Source organism: Squalius cephalus, assembly GCF_949319135.1.
Source record: "Squalius cephalus genome assembly, chromosome: 21".
Taxonomy (NCBI): Eukaryota; Metazoa; Chordata; class Actinopteri; order Cypriniformes; family Leuciscidae; genus Squalius; species Squalius cephalus.
The window spans coordinates 34,920,871-34,943,940 of NC_137142.1; the positions used below are offsets into that span (position 1 = coordinate 34,920,871).

A 23,070-nucleotide genomic window follows, 5' to 3' on the forward strand; every position below is an offset into this window, starting at 1 on the left:
TAATTATTCTAGTTACATCATTTATTTTTTATTTTTTATTTTTATTTTATTATAATATAATTATGTCAGTATTTTATCATTTTATTTAATTATTTTATTTAATTATTCTATAGTTACATACTTATTTGTATATTATTTTTTATATATTGTTTTATTTTATAATTTAGTTATTATATAATTATTGTATTATTTTATTTTATAATTTTATTTAATTATGCTAGTTACATCATTATTCTTTATTTTATTCTTTTATTTTATTGTAATATAATTGTCAGTTTTATCATTTTATTTAATTATTTTATTTAATTATTCTATAATTACATCATTTTTTAATTATTTTTTATTATTCTGTAATTATATTGTTTTTTTATGTATAATTTTATTTTGTAATTATTATTTAATTACAGAATTTTATATATATATATATTTATATATATAATTCTGTAATTATATTATTTATGTATATAATTTTATTCTATAATTTCCTTGATTTATTTGTCTGTGCTTTATTTCAGAGAGGTGGTTCTGGTGGTCATGCTCTGTGACGCTGTGGCTCAGGGCCTCATCGAGCCGTGGTGTGTGACGCGTGTGGATCAGGAGCCGCAGGACACAGAGAAGGCAATCGTTCAGCCGACAGCCGAAAAGACCAAGAGAGTGCGAGGAAAGAGCGTGGAGAAACCAGGCGCGACCCACGGCCCGGTGCTGGACGCCGCTGCCATGCAGGAGCTGAAGAAAGCGTTAGAGGTGAGCAACTGCTTTAGTCCTGTCGAGGCTGTGAACACAAAACACACTGGAAACTGCCCCTGTGCAAAGCATTGTGGGTGATCTCAGACCATAATTAGACTCTCTGAAGACAGGCACCTGAATTTAAAACAAGCTAAGCACCCATTGTGAATTAAATTAGAGTTAAAACTAGCTTTCATTTCTTTATGACTGACAAAATGTGTAATCCAGATGAATGCAGATTTTATATGCAATTCAAATACATAAATCTTGATATATATATATATATGTGTTATATCAAGATGATAAACTCTGTTATAAAGTCAGAATTGTGAGATATAAACATGCAGTTCTGAGAAAAAAAGTCAGAATTTCAAATTTATTTCTCGCAATTGAATGTTTTTATCTCACAATTCTGACTTTATATCATGCAATTCTGACTTTATAACATATAACATGCCCCTGTGCAAAGCATTGTGGGTAATCTCAGACCATAATTAGACTCTCTGAAGGCAGCCCCTGAATTTAAAACAAGCACCCATTGTGAATTAAATTAGAGTTAAAATTAGCTTTCAATTCTTTATGACTGACAAAATGTGTAATCCAAATGAGTGGAGATTTTATATGCAATTCAAATACATAAATCTTGATATATATGAGGAGCATGAGAGTATTTTCCTGATCCAAGTGAACACTTTTAATGAAAAGAGGCCCATAAAAATCTTTCAGAAACACCTCGTGCGTTCTGCTGCTTCTCTTCTGCACGCTCCCTCTAATTAAATTTCCCTTTGCTGTCTTTAGTGCAGATTTACAGGCTTCCTCTGCACGTATCAGCGGTAATTCCACATGAAAGCCTTTTTAATATAGGGAAATTATTCACTAACTACTTTTCCTAACACTGCTCTTTTCACACTTGACATGAGAAGCTAATCTCGCTTGCGTTTTTATCTATTTCAAACAGCATGTCGGCTCGAGGAAACTTGAGATGTGAAGTGGAAGAGGAGGGAGTTTGTGAAGGTTCCCAGCATGCAGTTTTGCGTTTAAAAGACGTCTAATAGCCGCTCAAACACAGCCCAGACGTCTAGGCTAAACAAGGCAACATTTGGGCTGTCAGGGAAAATCTAAACCACAGCCCAAGAATAGACTCGTCATCAGTTAGATAAAGAAATGAGATGAGTGAAGAAATTAAACCAAACACCTTGTAATCACTGTTGACTTTGCTTACATGATGGAATATCATACATCTCACAAGTTATTTAGTCAAAAACGACATGTAGCCAAACTCTGTGTGTGTGTGTGTGTGTGTTGTGTAGGTGTGTGAGTTTGCGCTGAAGCTGTCCAATGGGAACGCTGAGCCGGTGCCGGTCCAGGTGAGGAAGCAGATCTTGAGCTCGTGGGTCTCGGTTAAACAGCTTCTTCACCAGCAGATCGGACCCAAGCTGGACATCAGCGATGAGGTGACGTCACAGAGCCACACTAACACTGGCCCAAACTGAGCCGAGATATGAAACACCTGGGGTCTCATTTATGAAACTGTGCGTAGGATCATTAAAGTGTACGTGCGCCCGAAAGACAAATGTGGCATATGGCAAAAAATATTCAGACTTATAAAACCTATGGAAGCTTGTTTCCGCCACAGAATAAAACATTTTAAAAGATAATTGCGACTTTTTATCTCACAATTGCGAGTTTACATCTCACAATTCTGACTTTAACTCGCAATTCTGACTTTATAACACGCAATTATGACTTTATATCTCACAATTCTGACTTTAACTCGCAATTCTGACTTTATAACACGCAATTATGACTTTATATCTCACAATTCTGACTTTAACTCGCAATTCTGACTTTATAACACGCAATTATGACTTTATATCTCACAATTCTGACTTTATATCTCACAATTCTGACTATATATCCCGCAATTGTGACTTTATATCTCAAAATTCTGACTTTATATCTCGCAATTCTGACTTTATATCTCAAAATTCTGACTTTATATCTCGCAATTCTGACTTTATATCTCGCAATTATGACTTTATATCTCACAATTCTGACTATATATCCCGCAATTGTGACTTTATATCTCAAAATTCTGACTTTATATCTCGCAATTCTGACTTTATATCTCGCAATTATGACTTTATATCTCACAATTCTGACTATATATCCCGCAATTCTGACTTTATATCTCGCAATTCTGACTTTATATCTCGCAATTCTGACTTTAACTCGCAATTCTGACTTTATATCACGCAATTATGACTTTATATCTCACAATTCTGACTATATATCACGCAATTCTGACTTTATATCTCGCAATTCTGACTTTAACTCGCAATTCTGACTTTATATCTCACAATTCTGACTATATATCCCGCAATTCTGACTTTAACTCGCAATTCTGACTTTATATCACGTAATTCTGACTATATATCTCACAATTCTGACTTTAACTCGCAATTCTGACTTTATATCTCGCAATTATGACTTTAAACCTCACAATTTTGACTTTATATCTCGCAATTCTGACTTTATATCTCGCAATTCTGACTTTATAACTCACAATTCTGACTATATCTCGCAATTCTGACTATATATCTCACAATTCTGACTTTAACTAGCAATTCTGACTTTATATCACGCAATTCTGACTATATATCTCACAATTCTGACTTTAACTCGCAATTCTGACTTTATATCACGCAATTCTGACTATATATCTCACAATTCTGACTTTAACTCGCAATTCTGACTTTATATCTTTCAATTATGACTTTAAATCTCACAATTTTGACTTTATATCTCGCAATTCTGACTTTATATCTCACAATTCTGACTTTATATCTCGCAATTCTGACTTTATAACTCGCAATTCTGATTTTATAACTCGCAATTCTGACTATATCTCGCAATTCTGACTTTATATCTCGCAATTCTGACTTTATAACACGCAATTGCGACTTTGTATCACACAATTCTGAATAAAAAGTCTTGCATTCAAATATGACATGGCTTTATAGGTTTAGTATCAAATTCAAGTCGCTGTCGTTTGCCTACAGAACAACCACTGGCTCTAATCCCTTTTACCTAAACTCATGTAAATATAAATAAATGTACACATCTCATCTCAAGCCCACAGCTGCTTGATTCTGTGTGTGTAGAGTAAGAACGAGGCAGTGACGGCCGTGTCCCGTGTGCTGGTGGCGATGGAGATGCTTCGGTGTAACAGGAACACCAGACTGATGGAGTTCAGCGTTCCCAGCCTGTCTGTGGTGAGAACATCATCATCATCATCATCATCATCACAACCTCTTCAAATACAGGAAATCTGTTCTGTCAGTCAGACATTAGGTTGATTGTTCTGAAAAACTCGATCTGCACCAAAGGGGATTATAATAAATGATTTATTTCTTGTATATATGTTTGCCTTTCTATTTTTAACCAAACATTTATCTATGTTTTTTTTTTTTTTAACGTGGGTGCGTTTAAATTGATTTCTCTGTACAGTACATCAACACAGATCAACTCATCACATAGTATTCACAGACTAGGATGTTGAAATACAGTGCATATATTTATCAAAATCTAGAGAGGTTTCGATAAATGAGTTAATCAATATCTAACCTGATGAAAAATATTGATTTGATCTGCTATAACATTTTGCAAGACACATTTGGCCGTTAACTTCTAAATGCATCATTATGTAAAAACATTAGATATGCTAAATATGCAATTATGATGATGCGGTAGCTTGTCCCAAAGCTTGCCTACTCTTCTTCTTCTTCACATAAAGAGTACATGCTTTTAGGGAATACTAGTATGAGTAGGTCAGTCTGGACGCTGCATGACTCAACCAATGGTGTGAGTTTGTGGGTGGGGCTATTTGTTTGGCTGGCCAATGGCAGGCAGGGGGAGTGTCCAGGAAACTATTTGGTAACACTTTATAACACTGTTCCTTCATTAATGAATAACTACACAGGCACAAATGAGTAACGCACTATTAACATTCTAGTAACTACTAACTAACAAGAAACTTGTAAAATTAGTAAGTAATAGCGCTCAGTTGAATATGGTAGTTCACTATTAGCTAATCAGTGTGTGTGTGTGTGTGTGTGTGTGTGTGTGTGTGTGTGTGTGTGTGTGTGTGTGTTTCAGCTGGTGTCGATGGCGACGGGCTGTCAGTGGACCGACCCAGTGCTGGAGTTGTCTGTGTGGACTCAGCTCGCTCTATACACTCATCAGACACATGACCACGACCTTCTCATGACCTGCACCCAGAATGCACTGCAGCTGGAGCACAGTGCCCTTCACAGGGTGAACACACACACTTATGCTCTGTGAGTGCTAGACGTACAGTATATGTACAGGACGTCTCTTTATTAATGCACCACATCTGCATATCAACATTATTGCCTAGAGTTTGATTAAACATTGAGTTTGTACAGCATAAAAACCATTGTGTGAGCATAAAAACTGTGTGTGTGTGTGTGTGTGTGTGTGTGCAGGTTCAGTGTGCGTTCAGTGCAGGAGATGTTGAGCAGCGCTGCATGTGTGAGAGGTCAGAGTTTGACCCATGAGGCCAGAGGTCATCAGATCAGATACATGGAGGGTCTGCGAGCGCTTCAGTCCAGCGTCAGGTCAGTTCTCAGACTGAACTCGCTCTCGCTAGCCTCTTTACAGTACACTTCACATTGCGAATTGAAAATATGCCAAATGGAAACACGTCAATTGCACAAAAACTCCCATATATCGCACACATATATCGTAATTTATTACTGTGAAGCTGCTTTGATACAACCTATGTTGTGAAAAGCGCTATATAAATAAACTTGACTTGACTTGACTTGACACATGAGGGGGTTTTTCAGGCAATTCGAAAAAGGAATATTTCGTTATAGGAATATTTCGTAATAATAGTTTTTGCGCATTTACAGTCACATGACGTAGAAGGAGCGGTGTGATTGGACAGAAGACGAGACACAGTTCTTTATTAAATTTATAAAAGACAAAAGAATTACAGGAATACTGGATTCTAAACAAGAAAGAAATGCCAGAGTTTATCAAGATCTTGAAGCAGAAATGAGGGAGAAACACTCAGAAACTCACAGTAGAAGAGGCTTTCCTTGCCGTTAATGCTGGGAAAACACGCCTACGACTTCTTCCAATAAAAACAATGACTTTAAGCAACGGCTGCCGGCAGTAAAAGGCGATGCAAATCTGCGACCCGGAAGGTCACGACGTGCCAGACTTCAGGGTCCGAGTGTCAGCCGCATAATCCATGGAGAAATGCTTCAGTCTATATGTCTATATGTGTGGAAAATTACTGTTTATCTATTTCTTAGATAACCTGAAGCAAGGACGTAGCTTAGGCCGTGGTGAAGGGTAAAACTGCTGTGTGTGTGTGTGTGTGTGTGTGGTGTGTGTGTGTGTGTGTGTGTGTGGGTGTGGGTGTGTGTGTGTGTGGTGAAGGGTATAACTGCTGTGATCCTACGAACTCCTTGTGAGTCTTGAAGCTGAACTTCTGCTGAGTGATCCAAATGCAGTGTTTATTGAACAATCCAAAGTACAGGCAGGTTCAAACACAGGCAGGGTCAAACACAGGCAGAGTCAAACACAGGCAGAGTCAAACACAGGCAGGGTCAAACACAGGCAGGGTCAAACACAGGCAGAGTCAAACACAGGCAGGGTCAAACACAGGCAGGGTCAAGCACAGGCAGGGTCAAACACAGGCAGAGTCAAACACAGGCAGGGTCAAACACAGGCAGGGTCAAACACAGGCAGAGTCAAACACAGGCAGGGTCAAACACAGGCAGGGTCAAACACAGGCAGGGTCAAACACAGGCAGGGTCAAACACAGGCAGGGTCAAACACAGGCAGAGTCAAACACAGGCAGGGTCAAACACAGGCAGAGTCAAACACAGGCAGGGTCAAACACAGGCAGGGTCAAACACAGGCAGAGTCAAACACAGGCAGGGTCAAACACAGGCAGGGTCAAACACAGGCAGGGTCAAACACAGGCAGGGTCAAACACAGGCAGGGTCAAACACAGGCAGGGTCAAACACAGGCAGAGTCAAACACAGGCAGGGTCAAACACAGGCAGGGTCAAACACAGGCAGGGTCAAACACAGGCAGAGTCAAACACAGGCAGGGTCAAACACAGGCAGGGTCAAACACAGGCAGGGTCAAACACAGGCAGGGTCAAACACAGGCAGGGTCAAACACAGGCAGGGTCAAACACAGGCAGAGTCAAACACCGGCAGGGTCAAACACCGGCAGGGTCAAACACAGGCAGGGTCAAACACAGGCAGGGTCAAACACAGGCAGAGTCAAACACCGGCAGGGTCAAACACCGGCAGGGTCAAACACAGGCAGAGTCAAACAGGCAGGGTCAAACACAGGCAGAGTCAAACAGGTAGAGTCAAACACAGGCAGGGTCAAACACAGGCAGAGTCAAACACAGGCAGAGTCAAACACAGACAGGGTCAAACACAGGCAGGGTCAAACACAGACAGAGTCAAACACAGGCAGGGTCAAACACAGGCAGGGTCAAACACAGGCAGGGTCAAACACATGCAGAGTCAAACACAGGCAGGGTCAGGCAGAGTCAAACACAGGCAGAGTCAAACACAGGCAGGGTCAAACACAGGCAGGGTCAAACACAGGCAGGGTCAAACACAGGCAGAGTCAAACACAGGCAGGGTCAAACACAGGCAGAGTCAAACACAGGCAGAGTCAAACACAGGCAGGGTCAAACACAGGCAGGGTCAAACACAGGCAGAGTCAAACACAGGCAGGGTCAAACACAGGCAGGGTCAAACACAGGCAGAGTCAAACACAGGCAGGGTCAAACACAGGCAGAGTCAAACACAGGCAGAGTCAAACACAGGCAGAGTCAAACACAGGCAGGGTCAAACACAGGCAGAGTCAAACACAGGCAGAGTCAAACACAGGCAGGGTCAAACACAGGCAGGGTCAAACACAGGCAGAGTCAAACACATGCAGAGTCAAACACAGGCAGAGTCAAACACAGGCAGGGTCAAACACAGGCAGAGTCAAACACAGGCAGGGTCAAACACAGGCAGGGTCAAACACAGGCAGAGTCAAACACATGCAGAGTCAAACACAGGCAGGGTCAGGCAGAGTCAAACACAGGCAGAGTCAAACACAGGCAGAGTCAAACACAGGCAGGGTCAAACACAGGCAGGGTCAAACACAGGCAGAGTCAAACACAGGCAGGGTCAAACACAGGCAGAGTCAAACACAGGCAGAGTCAAACACAGGCAGGGTCAAACACAGGCAGGGTCAAACACAGGCAGGGTCAAACACAGGCAGGGTCAAACACAGGCAGAGTCAAACACAGGCAGAGTCAAACACAGGCAGGGTCAAACACAGGCAGGGTCAAACACAGGCAGGGTCAAACACAGGCAGGGTCAAACACAGGCAGAGTCAAACACAGGCAGAGTCAAACACAGGCAGGGTCAAACACAGGCAGGGTCAAACAGGCAGGGTCAAACACAGGCAGAGTCAAACAGGTAGAGTCAAACACAGGCAGGGTCAAACACAGGCAGAGTCAAACACAGGCAGAGTCAAACACAGACAGGGTCAAACACAGGCAGGGTCAAACACAGACAGAGTCAAACACAGGCAGGGTCAAACACAGGCAGGGTCAAACACAGGCAGGGTCAAACACATGCAGAGTCAAACACAGGCAGGGTCAGGCAGAGTCAAACACAGGCAGAGTCAAACACAGGCAGAGTCAAACACAGGCAGGGTCAAACACAGGCAGGGTCAAACACAGGCAGGGTCAAACACAGGCAGAGTCAAACACAGGCAGGGTCAAACACAGGCAGAGTCAAACACAGGCAGAGTCAAACACAGGCAGGGTCAAACACAGGCAGGGTCAAACACAGGCAGAGTCAAACACAGGCAGGGTCAAACACAGGCAGGGTCAAACACAGGCAGAGTCAAACACAGGCAGGGTCAAACACAGGCAGAGTCAAACACAGGCAGAGTCAAACACAGGCAGAGTCAAACACAGGCAGAGTCAAACACAGGCAGGGTCAAACACAGGCAGAGTCAAACACAGGCAGAGTCAAACACAGGCAGGGTCAAACACAGGCAGGGTCAAACACAGGCAGAGTCAAACACATGCAGAGTCAAACACAGGCAGAGTCAAACACAGGCAGGGTCAAACACAGGCAGAGTCAAACACAGGCAGGGTCAAACACAGGCAGGGTCAAACACAGGCAGAGTCAAACACATGCAGAGTCAAACACAGGCAGGGTCAGGCAGAGTCAAACACAGGCAGAGTCAAACACAGGCAGAGTCAAACACAGGCAGGGTCAAACACAGGCAGGGTCAAACACAGGCAGGGTCAAACACAGGCAGAGTCAAACACAGGCAGGGTCAAACACAGGCAGAGTCAAACACAGGCAGAGTCAAACACAGGCAGGGTCAAACACAGGCAGGGTCAAACACAGGCAGAGTCAAACACAGGCAGGGTCAAACACAGGCAGGGTCAAACACAGGCAGGGTCAAACACAGGCAGGGTCAAACACAGGCAGAGTCAAACACAGGCAGAGTCAAACACAGGCAGGGTCAAACACAGGCAGAGTCAAACACAGGCAGGGTCAAACACAGGCAGGGTCAAACACAGGCAGGGTCAAACACAGGCAGAGTCAAACACAGGCAGGGTCAAACACAGGCAGGGTCAAACACAGGCAGAGTCAAACACAGGCAGAGTCAAACACAGGCAGGGTCAAACACAGGCAGGGTCAAACACAGGCAGGGTCAAACACAGGCAGGGTCAAACACAGGCAGAGTCAAACACAGGCAGAGTCAAACACAGGCAGGGTCAAACACAGGCAGGGTCAAACACAGGCAGAGTCAAACACAGGCAGGGTCAAACACAGGCAGAGTCAAACACAGGCAGAGTCAAACACAGGCAGGGTCAAACACAGGCAGGGTCAAACACAGGCAGGGTCAAACACAGGCAGGGTCAAACACAGGCAGAGTCAAACACAGGCAGAGTCAAACACAGGCAGGGTCAAACACAGGCAGGGTCAAACAGGCAGGGTCAAACACAGGCAGAGTCAAACAGGTAGAGTCAAACACAGGCAGGGTCAAACACAGGCAGAGTCAAACACAGGCAGAGTCAAACACAGGCAGGGTCAAACACAGGCAGAGTCAAACACAGGCAGGGTCAAACACAGGCAGGGTCAAACACAGGCAGGGTCAAACACAGGCAGGGTCAAACACAGGCAGAGTCAAACACAGGCAGAGTCAAACACAGGCAGGGTCAAACACAGGCAGGGTCAAACACAGGCAGGGTCAAACACAGGCAGGGTCAAACACAGGCAGGGTCAAACACAGGCAGAGTCAAACACAGGCAGAGTCAAACACAGGCAGGGTCAAACACAGGCAGGGTCAAACACAGGCAGAGTCAAACACAGGCAGAGTCAAACACAGGCAGGGTCAAACACAGGCAGAGTCAAACACAGGCAGGGTCAAACACAGGCAGGGTCAAACACAGGCAGGGTCAAACACAGGCAGGGTCAAACACAGGCAGAGTCAAACACAGGCAGAGTCAAACACAGGCAGGGTCAAACACAGGCAGGGTCAAACACAGGCAGGGTCAAACACAGGCAGGGTCAAACACAGGCAGGGTCAAACACAGGCAGAGTCAAACACAGGCAGAGTCAAACACAGGCAGGGTCAAACACAGGCAGGGTCAAACACAGGCAGGGTCAAACACAGGCAGGGTCAAACACAGGCAGAGTCAAACACAGGCAGGGTCAAACACAGGCAGAGTCAAACAGGCAGGGTCAAACACAGGCAGAGTCAAACAGGCACAGTCAAACACAGGCAGGGTCAAACACAGGCAGAGTCAAACAAAGACAGGGTCAAACACAGGCAGGGTCAAACACAGACAGAGTCAAACACAGGCAGGGTCAAACACAGGCAGGGTCAAACACAGGCAGAGTCAAACACATGCAGAGTCAAACACAGGCAGGGTCAGGCAGAGTCAAACACAGGCAGAGTCAAACACAGGCAGAGTCAAACACAGGCAGGGTCAAACACAGGCAGGGTCAAACACAGGCAGGGTCAAACACAGGCAGAGTCAAACACAGGCAGGGTCAAACACAGGCAGAGTCAAACACAGGCAGAGTCAAACACAGGCAGGGTCAAACACAGGCAGGGTCAAACACAGGCAGGGTCAAACACAGGCAGGGTCAAACACAGGCAGAGTCAAACACAGGCAGGGTCAAACACAGGCAGAGTCAAACACAGGCAGAGTCAAACACAGGCAGGGTCAAACACAGGCAGGGTCAAACACAGGCAGAGTCAAACACAGGCAGGGTCAAACACAGGCAGGGTCAAACACAGGCAGAGTCAAACACAGGCAGAGTCAAACACAGGCAGGGTCAAACACAGGCAGAGTCAAACACAGGCAGGGTCAAACACAGGCAGGGTCAAACACAGGCAGGGTCAAACACAGGCAGGGTCAAACACAGGCAGAGTCAAACACAGGCAGGGTCAAACACAAGCAGGGTCAAACACAGGCAGGGTCAAACACAGGCAGGGTCAAACACAGGCAGGGTCAAACAGGCAGGGTCAAACACAGGCAGAGTCAAACAGGCAGGGTCAAACACAGGCAGAGTCAAACAGGCAGAGTCAAACACAGGCAGGGTCAAACACAGGCAGAGTCAAACAAAGACAGGGTCAAACACAGGCAGGGTCAAACACAGACAGAGTCAAACACAGGCAGGGTCAAACACAGGCAGGGTCAAACACAGGCAGAGTCAAACACATGCAGAGTCAAACACAGGCAGGGTCAGGCAGAGTCAAACACAGGCAGAATCAAACACAGGCAGAGTCAAACACAGGCAGGGTCAAACACAGGCAGGGTCAAACACAGGCAGGGTCAAACACAGGCAGAGTCAAACACAGGCAGGGTCAAACACAGGCAGAGTCAAACACAGGCAGAGTCAAACACAGGCAGGGTCAAACACAGGCAGGATCAAACACAGGCAGAGTCAAACACAGGCAGGGTCAAACACAGGCAGGGTCAAACACAGGCAGGGTCAAACACAGGCAGGGTCAAACACAGGCAGAGTCAAACACATGCAGAGTCAAACACAGGCAGGGTCAAACACAGGCAGGGTCAAACACAGGCAGAGTCAAACACAGGCAGAGTCAAACACAGGCAGGGTCAAACACAGGCAGGGTCAAACACAGGCAGGGTCAAACACAGGCAGAGTCAAACACAGGCAGGGTCAAACACAGGCAGGGTCAGGCAGAGTCAAACACAGGCAGAGTCAAACACAGGCAGGGTCAAACACAGGCAGGGTCAAACACATGCAGAGTCAAACACAGGCAGAGTCAAACACAGGCAGAGTCAAACACAGGCAGGGTCAGGCAGAGTCAAACACAGGCAGAGTCAAACACAGGCAGGGTCAAACACAGGCAGGGTCAAACACAGGCAGGGTCAAACACAGGCAGGGTCAAACACAGGCAGAGTCAAACACCGGCAGGGTCAAACACAGGCAGGGTCAAACACAGGCAGAGTCAAACACAGGCAGAGTCAAACACAGGCAGGGTCAAACACAGGCAGAGTCAAACACAGGCAGAGTCAAACACAGGCAGAGTCAAACACAGGCAGGGTCAAACACAGGCAGGGTCAAACACAGGCAGGGTCAAACACAGGCAGGGTCAGGCAGAGTCAAACACAGGCAGGGTCAAACACAGGCAGGGTCAAACACAGGCAGGGTCAAACACAGGCAGGGTCAGGCAGAGTCAAACACAGGCAGAGTCAAACACAGGCAGGGTCAAACACAGGCAGGGTCAAACACAGGCAGAGTCAAACACAGGCAGAGTCAAACACAGGCAGGGTCAAACACAGGCAGAGTCAAACACAGGCAGGGTCAGGCAGAGTCAAACACAGGCAGAGTCAAACACAGGCAGGGTCAAACACAGGCAGGGTCAAACACAGGCAGGGTCAAACACAGGCAGAGTCAAACACAGGCAGGGTCAAACACAGGCAGAGTCAAACACAGGCAGGGTCAGGCAGAGTCAAACACAGGCAGAGTCAAACACAGGCAGGGTCAAACACAGGCAGGGTCAAACACAGGCAGGGTCAAACACAGGCAGAGTCAAACACAGGCAGAGTCAAACACAGGCAGAGTCAAACACAGGCAGGGTCAAACACAGGCAGAGTCAAACACAGGCAGAGTCAAACACAGGCAGGGTCAGGCAGAGTCAAACACAGGCAGAGTCAAACACAGGCAGGGTCAAACACAGGCAGGGTCAAACACAGGCAGGGTCAAACACAGGCAGGGTCAAACACAGGCAGAGTCAAACACCGGCAGGGTCAAACACCGGCAGGGTCAAACACAGGCAGAGTCAAACACATGCAGAGTCAAACACAGGCAGGGTCAAACACAGGCAGGGTCAAACACAGGCAGAGTCAAACACAGGCAGGGTCAAACACAGGCAGGGTCAAACACAGGCAGGGTCAAACACAGGCAGGGTCAAACACAGGCAGGGTCAGGCAGAGTCTAACACAGGCAGGGTCAAACACAGGCAGGGTCAAACACAGGCAGGGTCAAACACAGGCAGAGTCAAACACAGGCAGAGTCAAACACAGGCAGGGTCAAACACTGGCAGGGTCAAACACAGGCAGAGTCAAACACAGGCAGGGTCAAACACAGGCAGGGTCAAACACAGGCAGAGTCAAACACAGGCAGAGTCAAACACAGGCAGAGTCAAACACAGGCAGGGTCAAACACAGGCAGGGTCAAACACAGGCAGGGTCAAACACAGGCAGAGTCAAACACAGGCAGAGTCAAACACAGGCAGGGTCAAACACAGGCAGGGTCAAACACAGGCAGAGTCAAACACAGGCAGGGTCAAACACAGGCAGGGTCAAACACAGGCAGAGTCAAACACAGGCAGAGTCAAACACAGGCAGAGTCAAACACAGGCAGGGTCAAACACAGGCAGAGTCAAACACAGGCAGGGTCAAACACTGGCAGGGTCAAACACTGGCAGGGTCAAACACAGGCAGAGTCAAACACAGGCAGGGTCAAACACAGGCAGAGTCAAACACAGGCAGAGTCAAACACAGGCAGGGTCAGGCAGAGTCAAACACAGGCAGAGTCAAACACAGGCAGGGTCAAACACAGGCAGGGTCAAACACAGGCAGGGTCAAACACAGGCAGGGTCAAACACAGGCAGAGTCAAACACCGGCAGGGTCAAACACCGGCAGGGTCAAACACAGGCAGGGTCAAACACAGGCAGAGTCAAACACAGGCAGAGTCAAACACAGGCAGGGTCAAACACTGGCAGGGTCAAACACAGGCAGAGTCAAACACAGGCAGGGTCAAACACAGGCAGGGTCAAACACAGGCAGAGTCAAACACAGGCAGAGTCAAACACAGGCAGAGTCAAACACAGGCAGGGTCAAACACAGGCAGAGTCAAACACAGGCAGAGTCAAACACAGGCAGAGTCAAACACAGGCAGGGTCAAACACAGGCAGGGTCAAACACAGGCAGGGTCAAACACAGGCAGAGTCAAACACAGGCAGAGTCAAACACAGGCAGGGTCAAACACAGGCAGGGTCAAACACAGGCAGGGTCAAACACAGGCAGAGTCAAACACAGGCAGAGTCAAACACAGGCAGAGTCAAACACAGGCAGGGTCAAACACAGGCAGGGTCAAACACAGGCAGAGTCAAACACAGGCAGAGTCAAACACAGGCAGGGTCAAACACAGGCAGGGTCAAACACAGGCAGAGTCAAACACAGGCAGAGTCAAACACAGGCAGGGTCAAACACAGGCAGAGTCAAACACAGGCAGGGTCAGGCAGAGTCAAACACAGGCAGAGTCAAACACAGGCAGGGTCAAACACAGGCAGGGTCAAACACAGGCAGGGTCAAACACAGGCAGAGTCAAACACAGGCAGAGTCAAACACAGGCAGAGTCAAACACAGGCAGGGTCAAACACAGGCAGAGTCAAACACAGGCAGAGTCAAACACAGGCAGGGTCAGGCAGAGTCAAACACAGGCAGAGTCAAACACAGGCAGGGTCAAACACAGGCAGGGTCAAACACAGGCAGGGTCAAACACAGGCAGGGTCAAACACAGGCAGAGTCAAACACCGGCAGGGTCAAACACCGGCAGGGTCAAACACAGGCAGAGTCAAACACATGCAGAGTCAAACACAGGCAGGGTCAAACACAGGCAGGGTCAAACACAGGCAGAGTCAAACACAGGCAGGGTCAAACACAGGCAGGGTCAAACACAGGCAGGGTCAAACACAGGCAGGGTCAAACACAGGCAGGGTCAGGCAGAGTCTAACACAGGCAGGGTCAAACACAGGCAGGGTCAAACACAGGCAGGGTCAAACACAGGCAGAGTCAAACACAGGCAGAGTCAAACACAGGCAGGGTCAAACACTGGCAGGGTCAAACACATGCAGAGTCAAACACAGGCAGAGTCAAACACAGGCAGAGTCAAACACATGCAGAGTCAAACACAGGCAGGGTCAAACACAGGCAGGGTCAAACACAGGCAGGGTCAAACACAGGCAGAATCAAACACAGGCAGTCCATGAAACCGCAAACTATCTTCAGTAAAACTTTTCTTTAATTTATCATAATTCTGACTCTTGTCTTAATTGATAATTTCTGGTTCTGGGTCTTTGACTGTAAATCCCCTTGTAATGGTGTAGTGGATAATTTAATCATTTGACAAAATACAAAAAAGAAAGTGATTTTAAAAAGCAGGAGAAGGGTTGCTTTAGGCATTTAATGAAACAATTATAATGCCACATACCATAAAACATAACATTAACTTTATTAATCTGTCACGTAGTAACGACTACAGCAAATCAGCTGTTCTCCTGTAGGAGACGTTACAGAACGTCGAGTGGCGGTTAAAGTCGCGCATGCGTTGCCGTTCCACCAGAGGCTGTTGCTTAAAGTCCCTGATAATGTCTAGTGCGGCGGCTGTGATGTACGTAAACCCACCAACATCCAACCTTGCCATCATTTTTGGAATGACTTATCGTTTAACATTACGCTTTAGTCGCATAACATCAGTTAATGGAAACGCCGTCTTTTTGCAATAGTTTTTTATTGATATTTAAAAAATTAAAAATGTTTTGCGCAAATCTGTACTAGAAACGTGGCTACTGACTGTCTGACTGCCCCCTCTTCCTCTGATGTGTGTGTGTGTGTAGTTTTGCAGCGCAGGCGGGCAGCTGGGGTGTGTGTGTGTCCGCAGCGGGTCACTACTGGAACGCCTGTGTTCCTCTCCTGGACTCGAGAGCGGCCCGACGACAGCTCAGAGAACCACTGGAGCTCACCCTGAAGGCCATGATGAACACTTACAGCACACACACACCTGTAAACACACACACACACCTGTAAACATACACACACACACACACCTGTAAACACGCTCACACACACCTGTAAACATACACACACACACACACACACCTGTAAACACGCTCACACACACACACATGTCTGGTTCACTATCTTTGTGGGGACTCTCCATAGACGTAATGGTTTTTATACTGTACAAACTGTACATTCTATCCCCTTACACTGCCCCTGCCCCTAAACCTGCCCATCACAGAAAACATTCTGCATTTTTACTTTCTCAAAACAACTCATCCTGTGTGATTTATAAGCCTTTTGAAAAGTGGGGACCGCTGGCTGGTCCCCACAATGTAGGTGATCTCAGGTTTTACTATTCTTATGGGGACATTTGGTCCCCACAATGTAATATAAACAAGGGCCTATATACACGCTCACACACACACACACAGACACACACCCTGTAAACACGCTCTCACACACACACACCTGTAAACACACTCTCACACACACACACACATCTGTAAACACACGCTCTCACACACACACACACACACACACACCTGTAAACACACGCTCACACACACACCCCTGTAAACATGCTCTCTCTCTCACACACACACACACACACACCCCTGTAAACATGCTCACACACATATAACTTCTAAACATTGTTTATTATGACCGCGTTTGTTATATGTTTACAGTTGTGTGTGAGTGTGTCAGAGTGTGTGAGTGTGTGTGTGTGTTATAAGTGTGTTTGTTATTTGTTTCCAGTATCCAGATGTCAGTTGCTTTATATTTGTGTGTTCAGGACAAAAGCATTAGAGCGTCTGGACTCGAGAACGACGGACCAGAAACACCAGAAACCACAAGTAAGGATTATTTTAACTAACTGATTGTTTTACTCATATAAAGTCTAATATCAAGCGTAGCATCAGTTCTGGCAGCTCTCGTTAGTCCAGCTCTCATCAGTTACTCTCAGCTGATCCTCGACCTGTAGGAACATGACTCATATACTCATATATCAGCTCTGTCAGTATTATCAGCAGCTGTCGTGTTTCTCTGGAGCTCGTGACCCTCCTCCCTCCCCAGCTCCACCTCCCTCCCCAGCTCCTCCTCCCTCCCAGCTCCACCTCCCTCCCCAGCTCCACCTCCCTCCCCAGCTCCTCCTCCCTCCCCAGCTCCACCTCCCTCCCCAGCTCCACCTCCCTCCCCAGCTCCTCCTCCCTCCCAGCTCCACCTCCCCAGCTCCACCTCCCTCCCCAGCTCCTCCTCCCTCCCAGCTCCACCTCCCCAGCTCCACCTCCCTCCCCAGCTCCACCTCCCTCCCCAGCTCCCCAGCTCCTCCTCCCTCCCCAGCTCCACCTCCCTCCCCAGCTCCACCTCCCCAGCTCCACCTCCCTCCCCAGCTCCCCAGCTCCTCCTCCCTCCCCAGCTCCCCAGCTCCTCCTCCCTCCCCAGCTCCCCAGCTCCTCCTCCCTCCCCAGCTCCCCAGCTCCTCCTCCCTCCCCAGCTCCCCAGCTCCTCCTCCCTCCCCAGCTCCCCAGCTCCACCTCCCTCCACAGCTCGTCCACCCTCCCCAGCTCCACCTCCCTCCCCAGCTCCTCCACCCTCCCCAGCTCCTCCTCCCTCCCCAGCTCCACCTGTCTTGGTCAGGATTCGGCATTCTGAGTCCCCCTGAATCAGACTAAAATTCTCTAATCATGTTTTACATTAATATTAATTAATGATATCTTCAATACATTCATGTTGGTTCTGTTCTGTTTACCCTGAGGGGGATTATTGCTGCTCTTATCCATGCTAGGCTGTTCTTGCCCAGAACAGAACCAGACCGCCAATCCAAACTGTATGCTAACTGTATTTGATGATAGTGATGCTGACAGAAACTACTGATGTCAGACTTTAGTTTAATTGAAAGGGTTTCTCTCTCTATAGATAGACGGACAGATAGATAGATGGATGTACGGACAGATGGATGGACGGATGGATGGATGGATGATGGATCTCTCTCTCTCTCTCTAACGTGCCTCTCTCTCTCTCTCTCTCTCTCCCTCTCTCACTCTCTCTCTCTCTCTCCCCCTCTCTCGCTCTCTCTCTCTCTCTCTCTCTCTCGTCCGCTCTCTCTCTCTCTCGCTCTCTCTCTCTCTCTCTCTCTCTCTCACCCGCTCTCTCTCTCTCTCTCTCTCTCTCTCTCTCTCTCAGGTGATGATGAGCTGAAGGTGTGTGTGTCCATGATCAACGCTCTGCTCCTCATTCATGCTGACACTGGAGACTGGAAGAGAAGCCTAAAGCTGCTGGACGAGGCCGTCAGAGACATGCCACACACACACCGACTGTGAGTCCTTCCCTCCAACACACACACACACACACACACACACACACACACACACACACACACACACACACACACACACACACACACTGCTGCAATATCTGCTCATCTGCCCTTTTAACTTGCTGCGCTTCACGGGTCACTGAATACATGAAGCCAGAGGAGATACAAATGATGCAGAACAGAGCCATGATGATTTATGTGTGTGTGTGTGTGTGTGTGTGTGTGTGTGTGTGTGTGTGTGTGTGTGCGTGTGTGTGTGTGTGTGTGTGTGCGTGTGCATGTGTATGTGTGTGTGTAAACTACTACAGATAAACCATATAACAGTTATCAGTTCTCTATGTCAGTAAACGCCTCCATCTGCTGGTTCTCTGTAGAACAGAGTTGTTACTGTGATGTTTTTACATGTTTTCAGCAGTCGCTGTCATGCAAGAAGGAACAGAACAAGCGAGAAACACGAGCAATACAAAGTTTCAAACATTATCTAGAATAGGAAACTGTGTTCATAAGGAAACAATGCTATTTACCTATAAAGAAACTCAATGTACTGTTTGCAGATGCACATTTAGACATAGTCCAGAACAAAGATGAACTCACACAGTGGAAACAGTCTCAGTTTTCAAAAGACTTGAAATTAAAAAATGTTGCCTTAGAGGCTCAGACAAGTGAAAGGTTTAGATGTTCTCGTTCTTTAGTCTGTCTGTGAGGTTTTGGCGACACCTGCTGGTCTTACACACGCACTGCATGTTTCCATTTGTGGTCAATAATGAATTAAAGGGATAGTTCACCCAAAAATGAAAATTCTGTCATCATTTACTTACCCTCAAGTTGTTTCAAACCTGTAAGAATTTCTTTTTTCTGCTGAACACAAAAGAAGATATTTTGAAAAATGTCTGTAACCAAACAGTTGATGGACCCCACTGACTTCCATAGTATTTTTTTTTCCTGTTTGGTTACAGACATTTTTCAAAATATCTTCTTTTGTGTTCAGCAGAAAAAAGAAATTCTTACAGGTTTGAAACAACTTGAGGGTGAGTAAATGATGACAGAATTTTCATTTTTGGGTGAACTATCCCTTTAATCTCAAGAATTTATGTCTTTAGATCAATTTAAGATTATGAGAAACATAAAATCTGTCAAGTGTGTCCAAATGTTTGCTTTCTAGTGTGATTCTCAGTTACAGTAAATGAATGATCAGACACTCGGTCTTTTCTCTCTGTGTGTATGTGTGTGTGTGTGTGTGTGTGTGCGCAGGGCTCTGTTAAAGCAGCGTGTTCTGGTCAAGGCCCGTCTGGGAGAGTCGGTTCTGCTGGACATGCAGCGGTTCAGAGACGAGGACGAGATCTTCTGCTCTCACATGTGGAGGCGAGCAGCTCAGTGTGCGAAACACACACACCAGCGCCTGACCTACTATCAGAACGCCATCACAGCACTGAAGGTGAAGCCAGCACACTGGAACACAACTCTTTCATCAGTCTGATCACAGTATTAGAGATCAAGCACAGGGACTGTGTGTGTGTGTGTGTGTGTGTGTGTGAGTGAGAGCGTGTGTTTACAGGTGTGTGTGTGCTGTAAGTGTTGATCATGGCCTTCAGGATGAGCTCCAGTGTATCTCTGTGACCTGCGGGTCTTACACGTTACTATGTTTTCATTAGTTGGGGAGTAATGTGTGAATCTTGTGAAGGAAAGGTCTGGATCACATTTTGCACCAAACCCAAAAATAGTCATGTGAGATTTTGCATATACATATATATATTCATGTACAGTAATGAGGCAAAATATTTGGGGCAAAATGTGCATAACTGTCACCATGCAAAATAGCTAATTATTAGTTTGTTTGTTTTTTAAGAATTTAGATCAAAAGAATTCAGCCAGGTGTTTCCAGACTTTGCATGCCAGTGTAATGAATTATCTGACACATAAAAATCATCATAAAAATTACAGATGGCCATTTCTAGACATAATCATTATTAAATTAGTACAAAAATGCTACTGTGATCTTACCTTACAATTGTTTTTAACAAATGTCAATTCTTATTTTCCCAATATCTCATAGAGCGGAAAAAGAGTAGAAAAGTGCTTTACATTTTTTGTTTTTTATCCATTTTTATTTGAGTTGTAGTTTACTAATTTAAACTAAATGAAAACAACAAAAGTAACGAAAAGGTTTATTATGGTTTTAGTTTTAGTTAACTATAATAACCCTAATAAAAGCTGTATGTATATATACACTGTATATATTCAGATGTAATCAAAATTATTAATATAACTTTTTGGACCATTTTTTGTTTACTTTGTCACGTTTGACTACATGTTAGAAATATGTCTCTCAACAAACCTAGCCAGTTTAAATATATTTCATGTGTTCTAGCTCAAGCTCACCTGGTGCAGCTAATGAAGCCCTTGATTAGTGAGGCAACACGTGTTTTGCAGATCTGTGCTGTTCTGAGGGATTCTGTTCAGGGGGCTGAATAATTGTGAGACTGCAGAAGTCATTAAACGTTGCATTTTCAGTTGAATTTGGCAAACCACTTGAAACATTTGTTGTGTTGAGCTATTTCAATTACTTTAGTTTGATTTGTTCATTGCAAATCGCTGAAAGTCTGTAAATTTTGCTAATAAACCTGATTTGCAATGGGTGTTGAATAATTTTGATTTCAACTGTATGTAGTCCTGATTGTAGTGCTTGGAAGTCCTGGAATTTCTTTTTACAGTCTCTGTACGAACCCTGTTAATTTTCTCCATGAAAAAAATATATTTTAAAATGTTTCCCTGTTGATTTTGGGGGTGAAATATGCTTGACTGTGTGTGTTTCCTCAGTCTCCTGGCGCTCAGTGGCAGAAGGTGGACGTTCTGCTGGAGCTCGGCGAGTGGCTTTACGTCACACACTTTCCTGCGACTGACGTGCGTCTTCAGATCGAATGGGCCGCAGACGTGCTGATGTTCCCAGACGGTCAGTCTTCATCACGTGTCATTATCTTGTGTTCTGTACAAATCGATCACATGACCAACATCGCCTTTTTCGCCTTTGGCTTGCTTAGTTGTGGACATTTAATATTCAACAATATTATTGATCTGCCTGCATTGACACCATTATATGAGAACTGAACTGAGCTGGACGATGACATCACGGTTTTCTCCAGAGCGGCTATATATATATATATAAATGAACTAAATTAATCACATTTTTTTTCTTTCTTTTTTTTTTTTTTTACACCAAAAATGACCCATCACTGAACTCTACTTAAGCTGGACTGTGACGCTATATTCTTCTGGAAACAAACTCTGTTGCATTATTTTCCTGTTATCTCTGTAAAGCTGCTCTGACACACTCAGTATTGTAGAAAGCGCTGTATAAATAAAGCTGACTTGACCCCTGTGCCGTCAGAGGAGAGCGTGGCGTCCGGCGTGCGTGTGTGTGAGGTGCGGGCGGTCGGGCGTCTGGAGCGTCTGATGCGAACACACACACTGCTGGCTGTCGTCGAGGAGCGGTCGTCACACACACACCTGCAGCATCTGCTCACCGCGCTCAGCTTCACGCTCAACATCTGGAAGGTCAGCGCTTCACTTCCATCACACACTCCTTGTCCACACTAATACGCTTGAGTTTGAAAACGCATCTTTTTCTCTCCGTTTTGTCTTCCGTCGACACTGAGACGTGTTTTATTAATGAAAACGAGCTTTTTGAAAACGCTCTCCAAAGTGGATACATTTTAAAACGCTGTTTTCTCGGTGTGTGGACTGTCAAAACTGAGGTATTTAAAAGCGATGACGTAAGTTTAGTCATGTGACGCATATTGAACCCATAGATATTGATGTTTATAGTGGTGTTGTGTGCTGTTATATTCACTTTCACACTGTTGCTAAAATATGTTCCTTCACACACTCTTCATATCACAGTCCTGCACAGATGACAGAGCTCACTCTCCTCTGCTGTCCGGCAGTGAAACATGAGAACAGTTTTAGTGTTTTAGACCAAACATATAATGAGTGAGAGCGGCCTGGACGATCAGGGAATGAGGAGATATTTGGCTCTCCGTCCACACTAGAGTTTCATTGTGGATGAGAAGCTTTTGGAAAACGCTAAATTCACCTTTACTGCGCTTGTGTAAACCCTCACAAAACCTCACTGAGAAATACAGACGAAAAAATAAATGGTAAAGTTATCGCGCAATTCTTCTGACAGGACGATTATATTTAGCAGAGTATCTCCTCATTCCCTGATCGTCCAGGTCGCTCTCACTCATTATATGTTTGGTCTAAAACACTAAAACTGTTCTCATGTTTCACTGCAGGACAGCAGAGGAGAGTGAGCTCTGTGCAGGACTGTGATATGAAGAGTGTGTGAAGGAACATATTTCAGCAACAGTGTGAAAGTGAATATAACAGGCACAATACCGCTATAAACATCAATATCTGTGGGTTCAATATGCGTCACATGACTAAACTTACATCATCGTTTTTAAAAACCTCCGTTTTCCCAGTCCACACTACACCGAGAAAGTGACATTTTCAAATTTATCCAGTTTGGAGAGCGTTTTCATTAATAAAAACGCCGTCTCAGTGTGAACGGAAGGCCAAAACGGAGAGAAAAAGATGCGTTTCCAAAGGCCTCA

At 45.7% G+C, this 23,070-nt stretch overlaps 1 protein-coding gene across 2 annotated transcripts in view; it reads left to right on the forward strand.

Annotated features, from left to right (window-relative positions):
- The window catches only part of cfap46 (cilia and flagella associated protein 46), a 102,071-nt gene that overhangs the window by 37,919 nt on the left and 41,082 nt on the right, over positions 1–23,070 (forward strand). For both annotated transcript variants that reach the window (XM_079854813.1, XM_079854814.1), the window contains exons 19-29: positions 516–744; positions 2,037–2,180; positions 3,891–4,001; positions 4,885–5,066; positions 5,235–5,366; positions 15,975–16,140; positions 16,934–16,994; positions 18,325–18,457; positions 19,709–19,892; positions 21,275–21,407; positions 21,843–22,009. In XM_079854813.1, the coding sequence (XP_079710939.1) occupies positions 516–744; positions 2,037–2,180; positions 3,891–4,001; positions 4,885–5,066; positions 5,235–5,366; positions 15,975–16,140; positions 16,934–16,994; positions 18,325–18,457; positions 19,709–19,892; positions 21,275–21,407; positions 21,843–22,009 (1,642 nt within the window). The remainder of the gene's footprint in view (positions 1–515; positions 745–2,036; positions 2,181–3,890; positions 4,002–4,884; positions 5,067–5,234; positions 5,367–15,974; positions 16,141–16,933; positions 16,995–18,324; positions 18,458–19,708; positions 19,893–21,274; positions 21,408–21,842; positions 22,010–23,070) is intronic.